The sequence below is a fragment of the Magnolia sinica genome, chromosome 14, assembly GCF_029962835.1.
Source record: "Magnolia sinica isolate HGM2019 chromosome 14, MsV1, whole genome shotgun sequence".
In the NCBI taxonomy this organism is placed as follows: Eukaryota; Viridiplantae; Streptophyta; class Magnoliopsida; order Magnoliales; family Magnoliaceae; genus Magnolia; species Magnolia sinica.
Window position 1 is genome coordinate 60222871 of NC_080586.1, and position 9396 is coordinate 60232266.

Here is a 9396-nt window from a genome sequence, read left to right on the forward strand (position 1 = left end):
AAGACTGGGTTAAATATCAGCTTGATCTGAAATTTCTGTGGCCCACAAGAAGTTTTTAATGGTCAATCACTATTGTTTCCTGTGTTGTGGTCTACCTGAGATTTGGATATGCTTCAGTTTCATGTCTCACGTCTTAAAATGATTTGGATATGCTTCAGTTTCATGTCTCCGTATTTTAGAAACAGAATATGGAACATGTGTGTCTGAAGATTCTAGAACAATTTCTGATTCAAGAGATGACAACTTTCTAGGGACGACTAGATTAACGAACTTTGTTAAGTTCCAAGGAGCAATACTTGAGCTTCTTCAAACCAATTGTGATGGTAATCAGTCACCGCTTTCAACTGCTTCGGGAACAACCTTCAGTGATAGATATACTGGAAGCTCACCTTCAGGTGCTACAACTCCAGTTTTGAATGGGGAAATCGGTGGGTTCTCAGGGATGCTGAAATTGAGTATACCTTGTAAAAAAGGTTCTTTGGACATTCACAAGGTGGATGCAGATCTTACTATCAATCCTGTGGTATTAAGGCTTCAGCCCAGCACCATAAATTGGATCATAATCTCATGGGAATGTCTCAAGCATGTGGGTATTGATGGAAGAAGTGATATGCATCACCAAGTTGCGGAGTCTGTCTGCCTTAATTCTGCATCTTGCTACCATTCTTTTACCTTGGATTCTGATGTAACAGTGACATCAAGCAGTGAGAAATTGACAGCAGGCATATGTTCTCTCAGTCAGGAAACAACAGTAGATGCTTCATTGCCAGGCCCACGTGTGATCTCTAACTGGATGCTGCTATTGATCAGCAAAAACCATGGAGCTGAGGCAGAAGCAGATTACTCTGCAAGGTTTGTTTCTTGTTCTATGCTTTGCTTCATCAATCTATGGGACTGGGATCAACTCCGTTTCTGTAATCACCAAGACCCTCAAGGGAGTGAAGTTCTATGGGACCAAGTCCTGCTGGTTATTCTTGTGCAGGTTTTGATCTGCCTGAACAAATCTCACCTAAACACATAATAAGAAATAAAAATACATGCAGTTTTTATTGTAGTTGTATTATGGCTTACTTTCTTTGTACCATAGTAGATCACAACAGGTTCACGAGCTGGTCTCTCTTGTGATTCAAACCCTTGAAATATATCCCTATCTTTAAGGAAGGGAGCATTTATCAGAAGAGAAATAGAAGAGATTACAATAGAGGGAGGGAATTCCCAATCAACAAAGATTGGAGATGGGACCCTTGCCTTGCCAAACCATCAACTATATCATTTCCTTCCCTAGTGGAATGCATGAAAGAAACCATTAGATACCCTTTCATTTCCCTAATCTCTTCCATCTATCTTGCCAATCTTTGGGGTTAATCATCCATAGATTAGGCCCATTTAATACTTTAAAAGACAAGAAAACTGGATGGGAAAGAAAATAAGAAGAGGAAAAGAATGGATTTTTTTTGCATGCCCCACACGGTTCAAAGGTTGATTTTAATAAGGTTCTCTCTCTGCAAGATATGCTTTCTCCCAAAACTCATACACTTTATTTTTTTATTCCGATTTTCCTTGCCTTAAGGCATGTACAAAGAGATATATAATAACTCAATCGTTCTAAATTAAGAAAAGAACTAGAAATGTAAGAATTAGAAGTATCACGTATACGTGGTCTTAAATCTCTCATTTCCTTTTATTCTCTCCTATTTATCTATTTCCTTATCATATTTCGATCTTCCAAGATATTAATAGATCTTATTAAAGATCCACCAAGATATTAATGTATCCTATTAAAGATCATCTAAGACACAAATATCTCAGAATAGAAAACCATTTATGACATAAATCCCTTGAAAGTATACCTTGAGAACGTTCATTAAATAAAGGCTTCAAAGAATCAAAGCTAGAATCACACAAACGATCTATGTCTCTTGAAAATCTCTAAGAACAACTAAACATATGAGGCTCAATGGATGGGCCATATGACTTGCAAATTGGGCTTTTGTGGTTCAAATCTTCATAAAGTCAAACAGAGCCACAATAGACAAGCAATGGATAGCCCCACATAAAGAGAAACAGCAGCATCAGACATAAAGACAATAGAATAAAGTAGACAAGACAATAAAGTAGACAAAGCTAGCTGTCCCATGGAAACCCTCACTATTTCACAATAGTACCCCAAGACTTCTCTAGAACTGTATATCCATTATCCACCACAATGAAGAGGTAAACTACCATGTGAGTTTTTGACTGTTTCTCAAGTGGAGGTGACTAATCGTAGTTACAGCTGACATGAGTGTGAGTCCATCCAAGCCGCCCAACTCTCATGGGCGCCATTGAAGATGGCTATGATGGAGACTACATTAACCATCTGGTTCTGTCATTGGTCATGGATAGCTGATCGTTTTGTTTTCAACCGTAAACAAATTGGACGGTTTGGAATATGTTACAAGTGGGAAATTCTTGGATTGATGTACAGCTATACCATGTGTACATTCCATGATTCACCACCATTTAAGAAAATGAAAGGTAGTGTAGCCCCACCAAGAAACTACCAAGAAAAACAGAAAAGAACCAAAGTCTCTCATCAACATCTGAAGAAGTACACTTAAATTACATAAACCAGAAACACTGGTGTGCATGGAAGCTTGACATACATACATGGGGCAAAAGGATGTGAAAAAAAAAAAAAAACCACATCTCTTTCCCTCCATAGAAACCTATCTACATGATAGAACATGCATTTGGGTTCTCATCACTGAACATGGTGGCGTACTGATCTTCTTGTTTAGTCCTAGGATTATAAAGAGCAAGGGCCTCAACATTCCTGACATAACCAGGAGGTGCTTTCTTGTCATAGGCTTGTGTAGTGTAGGCATTAGCCACAACATTGTAAGGAACATAAGGCCATATCTCAGCCTTTTTACCTGTGGATTGGACCTTCTTCAATACCTTGCTTGCCTCCACATACCCAATTACAGTCACCTTCTGTTGTTTCCTTTTTAACATGACAAACATTTGAGTTGCAGGTTTGGATTGAACGGTGCTGATGTTTTGGAGAATGTAGCTTATGCTAGAGTTTATAACACTGATCATCAGTCACGCCTTTCGCTAGAAGCAGCTTCGATGATGGTGGAAAGCAGGTATCTTTGAAATTTTAAATGGTCTATATTTCCTGTGCTCGGTGATCGCTGTTCGTCTACCTAATCTTAACAGATTTTTTGGCATGCCCATGATCATGAAGATTTATTGTGTATTTTACATGTTTGAATAACTATACTGGCAAAAATCAGGAACATTTCAAAAGGAATAACTTGCATAGTATTTGGATATGTTTGTGGGATCTTAATCAAGTTCTCACAAGACATGATTTTGATGCAAGCGCTTTGTTAAGCCCACGTCTCTAGAGGGTAGACCATCTACACTACCAGATTAAATAGCATGGCATGCGTGGTGAGATCCAAGCCATCCATCATGTGGGCACCACTATGTAAATGCCCTTGCCGAAAAATCAGGTTAGTCTACTGGTAAAGTGGGTTACAGTTTATATGAACAAAGGATGCTAAAAGACTTGGTAAAGTTTTGCTAAAGTGCCAATTTGTTTCTAACCTTTTTATGCAGCGATGAATCGACCAGACTAATTTCTAACCTTTCAACTTCACCTAATGCAGCTTTCTAATAATTCTTGCTTCTGTTACTGCAGCCATTTAAGTTCTTTCTTTTGCCGGCAGTGACCTGAAAAAGTCACTCTTTTTGGTTGCCCATCCATCAAAAGAACTGTTTTTGCAGCCAAAAGTTTGTTCTTTTTTCCGCATTTGGGAAGCTATTGTAAGTAAATCTTCAAGTGTCTAATAATTTATTTCATAGATGAAATAAATAAATAAACAAATAAACGAAGTCTCCATTTACCTTCGCTGTTCCATCTTTTGATTATTCTTTCATTTCTCATGCATTCAGGTTTGCCAACCTTGCAAATTGAAAAGCTTGTGCAAATTTGCGAACCACATATTAGGCATTCTTAGTGTATTGTATTTGCAAATGTGAATGAAAATAAACAACTTATAATATATATATGTGTGTGTGTGTGTGTGTGTGTGTGTGTGTGTGTGTTATCAATGGAGGATACCTTGATTAGGGGGACATGAAATTCTTGTAGCTTATGGTATGGTGCCCCAATATTGGTTGTATGTTACTAGTATGTAGTAGATAATACTAGGTTCAATATTTTTTGTATGTGGCTAAATTTTTTATCTCAACTACTCTACGCAGATTCTGTCCCACTTCTTGCAACTAAATTCCTTTGTATATTTACTATTAGGAATGGAAGGATTGTAGATAATATGTTTCATTAGAGGGTTTATATTTAGTTTGAACTTTGAATCTATCCTCTAAAGAAATAGAGAAATTAGAAAGGAAAAATTGCCTTTGTATAGAAGGTAGGCCCAATCATGTAAATGCTCTTAACTGTCCCAAAGCCAACTCCAAAATTAGATCAAAAGACCCAATGGGTACCCAAACACGATCAGATCCAGGTTTTTAAGAACCAAACCCGATCAGGACCATCCATCATCAGTTGCAGGTTGTGCATTAAACAGGACCATTATTTATTTTTCATTCTTAACCGTCAGCTAACCAAATCATCTTAATTTGGGGACCATGATACTTCTAAACTGAGACCCATAATATCAACGGTTTAATTTGAACTACATGTATTCTACGTATGCAATTTCTAAGAAATTATAAGTGTCTGTGTATCATCCATCATACTCCAGAGTATCAAAGTTTTTCTCTAATATTTTTCCTGCATGTAGCTGCCCTTTATTCCCAGTTCACGCAAGAAAGTCATTCCTCATAGTAGAAGGAAATAACATCCCCTGATCATTGCATATTTTACTAACTACCTTTCAGTGTGGTGGTCCACCAGATCAATACTTTCTGTTCACCATAGCACTAACTTAGATACTTTGTGGTGCCCCATTGGAGGTGATGGGCACAAAAAGGTCCATCATTTCTTGTAAAGGTTTGCTAATTCAATAGACAAACAGACATCCCAACGCATGAGAATGTGGCATACATGTGCTACATCTAGGCTATGCATCAGGTAGACCACCCCAATATCATCTCACCAGTCGTCAAAATAGGCTGATTCAATGAGCAAGTGGTTAGCAGGTAGACTCTAGGAAGCTGACTTTTTATTACAGCTTGAGGATGATATCAAAGCTTCTTCTTCTTCTTTTTTGTATTTTGTTTTTTGGGTACAACTGTGTATTGCTAACTGATGTAGGTGGAAAGGATCCAGTGTTAAACAGACTAGAGTGGAATGATAGTTCACCATCACTTTCTAAGGTGGTCTCTCACCCACTACACATGCAGCACACATGCATGAGTGAGGTGAAGGGGTACACATGCTGATGTGGCAGGCATTTGAGAGATCCCTGCCACTCCTCAGGTTTGGATCTCCAACAACATGCCCTACTCCAAATATCAGGCCAATACACTCATTGAGCAGGCCATACTTGTAGGAGAAACATGAACAGTAGGGACAAAATGCCCAAAGGACCAAAGTCAATGTACAGCCAGGTTCAAAATAAATTCACTTAGATAGTATGTGTTTGTCTCTAATATGGGGTGTTTACATATTGGATCAAGTCATGTGCAGGTTGTTTACAATCTAGATTGTCCAGCTCAGCAGCAAACTTCCTAAAGGTCATTCCATCTGTTTTTTTTTTTTCTTTTCATTTTCTTTTTTAAAACCTCTTTTACTTCTTTTCCAGTTTTTCTCTGTTGTAATGTATGCTTGTCTTATTGAAGAAACTTGATTCAGGAATATAGCCATTTCAAGCTTATTGCTGCATTCTTGATGTTTCAATGTGATATAGAAAGATGGTAATCCAGGAAGAGGAATTATATGATCCTTGAGCAAGGATATCAATAAGATTATACATGTAGTATGTATAATTTGTAGCAATTATCCACATCATTGGCTGGATGGTGTGTATAAACTCTCATGGATCAATCAACAAGCATCTAAATACTGAATCTGAAATCTGAAGCCTGAATCTGAAATCTAAAGTCTGAATCTGAAATCTGAAGTACAAAAAACTTTTTTGGTAATTATGGCTGAAGTCTAAAGACCGAATCTGAAATCCGAAGCCTGAATCTGAATTCTAAAGAACGAATCTGAAATCTGTAGCCTGAATCTGAAATCTAAAGCCTGAATCTGAAATCTGAAGTAAAAAAACTTGTTTGATAATTATGGCTGAAGTCTAAAGACCGAATCTGAAATCTGAAGCCTAAATCTGAATTCTAAAGACTGAATCTGAAATCTGAAGCCTAAATCTGAAATCTAAAGCCTGAATCTGAAATCTGAAGTAAAAAAAAAACTTGTTTGATAATTATGGCTGAGTCTAAAGACTGAATCTGAAATCTGAAGCCTGAATCTGAATTCTAAAGACCGAATCTGAAATCTGAAGCCTGAATCTGAAATCTAAAGCCTGAATCTGAAATTTGAAGTGAAAAAACTTGTTTGATAATTATGGCTGAAGTCTAAAGACCGAATCTGAAATTTGAAGCTTGAATCTGAATTCTAAAGACTGAATCTGAAATTTGAAGCCTGAATCTGAAATATAAAGCTTGAATATGAAATCTGAAGTAAAAAAAACTTGTTTGATAATTATGGCATTCAATTCCCATTGCTTCTAGTTGTGTAGCCTACTTTAGTTTTGGATCTGCCTCATTTTTTAGATCATTTCTCAACCTGAGGTGGCAAAATAGATGGACATGATGGATTTCTCAAAAACATCACGGTGATGCCAAATGTTTGGATTGCAACCTTTGACCCTTAATCTCCACTTTTTCCTGCCGTGTGGCCCACTTGAGTTTTGGATCCGTCTCATTTTTGGGTTCATCCCATAACATGAGTTGGCAAAACTGATAGACAGAGTGAATTTCTTAGATACATTGCGATGGGCCCCACAAATGATTGAAGTTGAACAATCAGAGTTCAATACAAACCGTGTGGCACACTTGAATATTGAATCTGCCTCATTTTTGGGCCAACCACCTAAAATGATGCCACCCAAATGATGGATGGAGTGGAATTATTAGAAACATTACGGTGGGCCCAAGTGTTTCAAGGGCTGACATTCAATCTCCACACTTACATAGAGGTAGTAGTAATGCATGCACGCATGCATGGGTGATGCTATTGGATAACTATTTACCAACCTTGCTGCGACTCTGTGGGGCCATGTATTGTATATGGTTTATCCATGCAGTCCATCCATTTTGCCAACTCATTTTAGGGCATGAGCCTAAAATGAGGTTGATCCGAAGCTCAAGTGGACCATACCAACAGAAGTGAGGACCTATTGAAACCAACCTAATGCCTATCATGATGTTTTTGAGAAATCTACCGCATCAATCCGTTTTGCCCGCTCGTGTTAGGGTGTGAGCACAACAATGTAGCTAGAAGAAATCTTGCACCCCACAACTTTGGTAGCAAATTCTCTATATTCCAGGCAGCTACCAGCAATGCCAACATCCCAGGCCTTTACGACTTGACCTATACCTGTAACAAACAATTCCAATGTCTTTTAGCCGCACCTGTAAGCATCTAAAAGAAAAGAAGAAGAAGAAGAAGAAACAAACAAAGAAAGAAAAAGATTTGCGTGCATTATAGAGTAGGTGAACTATAACATTTACCTAGACAACTTAAAAAGGCCTTTAGCCAATATAAGAGTCAAATATCAGTCCATTCTTCTTTAATCGGCCAATGTAGTAGATAGCAACCTGAAATCATGTATTATCTTAGAGGCAAAAATGAAGCAAAAGGAAAAAGAATTAATTGAAATGATTGCGGACTTTGGGGGAAATGTGATTCACAAGTGATTGATATTTGTGTCTTTCCTTTTATGCATTTAGAAAAAGATTTGCTTTGCATTATAGAGTAGGTGAACTATAACATTACCTAGACAACTTAAAAAGGCCTTTAGCCAACTCTTCTTTTGTAACGTCCCGGACAAATCCGTACAAGGACTCGAGTACCCCCTCAGGCAGAAATCACTAAGGACCGAACCCTTTAGAAATTAGACAAAAATTATTAAGTGCTAAACTAAATTACCTATGAAATTAGCACTAATCACTTTAAATACGATCTGTAAGACCCAAAACGAGTAAAACCGTTAACGCCATATCATATAAAAACTTAGGATCAATCTCAAAACCCAGTTGCTCTCGGGAGCGCGTTGAAACTCCTTATCGGACCTAGACCGCGTGTCGAAAGTCCGATGACCGCGAAACTATACAGTTATGACCGTCTTACTGGGCTTGACAACCATCTCGAAAATCAAGCCCTAAAGGTATCCAGAAACGCACAACTTGAGCCCGGACCGAAGTGTGTGAGAAACGAGAGTATCTTTAGGATATGAACTGAAACTTAAGTGAATTGAACCGTTCGCTTGCAGGCCAATTTTAAGGTTTCAGACCGTCAGATTCCGACTCAATTACACTTTCGGATTAAGGAAAATTTTCAACACATGTCAATATACTTGTGGCCTTTATCGAGTACTAGTGATTGTTGAACTGAAACTGATCCGCCACGGTCGATCTGTAAATCCGATCGGACCGAAAACTTAACTCGACCTAGATCCAACGTCAGGAAGCTTAAGTCCGACCGCATGCAGAAAAGGGACCACCAGAAGTGCTCCGTTGGACTGAAACAGACGCCCTTTGGATATAACCTAAGTATACCTTGACCCTGGGGCCATTTCCATTAGTTCTAGGCCTATATAAGTGCCTTAAACCCTCTCTCTCCCTTTACATACGAATTTGCAACCCTAGGAGAGAAGAGGGCAAAGAGAGAAGGAGAGAGAGAGAGAGAGAGAGAGAGAGAGAGAGAGAGAGAGAGAGTGTGTGTGTGTGTGTGGGAGATTGTCCCTGGGATCCTTCCCTGCCGCTCCACGTGCTTAAGCACTCTGTCCGTATTGCTATACCGGCGATTCCGACTTCGTTCATAGGTAAGAAATCTTAACCCTAATCTGTTTTAGGGATTCAAAATGAGTAAATGACAAAATATCTAATCTATTTCGTGATTCAGGTAGCCGTTGTGCCGTAGGCAAAGGCGTGATGTTTGAACTAAGTTCGATACGAGTTTACCGACGGAAGGTGCGGACTATAAACATTTAGGTTATGGTTTTCAAGGCTTTCAATGTCAGTAATGGTTTATGACTGACTTGATTGCTGTCACATGTGCTTAGATACGATATTTTCCATATATTACATATAGATATAAACTATGTTGAGAATAATGCGTTTTATGTGTTTGTTGAAATGTCTGAACGACTATGGAAATATGATTTGTGCTTGCCATGCTTGTAAACTGAGAATATATGATCGTTGTATAAGTGA

At 38.3% G+C, this 9396-nt stretch overlaps 1 protein-coding gene across 2 annotated transcripts; it reads left to right on the forward strand.

Moving 5' to 3' along the window:
• The first annotated feature begins 401 nt into the window (after window positions 1–401).
• On the forward strand, window positions 402–3768 carry LOC131225874 (DNA repair protein RAD51 homolog B-like). 2 transcript variants are annotated; one of them, XR_009161597.1, is made up of 3 exons: window positions 402–852; window positions 3018–3507; window positions 3720–3768. XR_009161597.1 is itself a non-coding variant. In XM_058221474.1 (2 exons), the coding sequence occupies exons 1-2, from the start codon at window positions 443–445 to the stop codon at window positions 3139–3141; spliced, it is 534 nt and encodes a 177-aa protein (XP_058077457.1). In that variant the 5' UTR covers window positions 402–442; the 3' UTR covers window positions 3142–3673. The 2 variants fall into 2 exon arrangements, 1 of the variants encoding a protein (XP_058077457.1); XM_058221474.1 differs by lacking the exon at window positions 3720–3768 and having other exon boundaries at window positions 3018–3673.
• The last annotated feature ends 5628 nt before the right edge of the window (window positions 3769–9396 follow it).

Coding starts and splice junctions, on each gene's coding strand:
- LOC131225874 (XM_058221474.1), top strand. CDS start 443: ATGCTGAAATTGAGTATACCTTGTAAAAAAGGTTCTTTGGACATTCAC. Junction 853..3,017: donor GAAGCAGATTACTCTGCAAG/GTTTGTTTCTTG, acceptor TTTGAGTTGCAG/GTTTGGATTGAACGGTGCTG.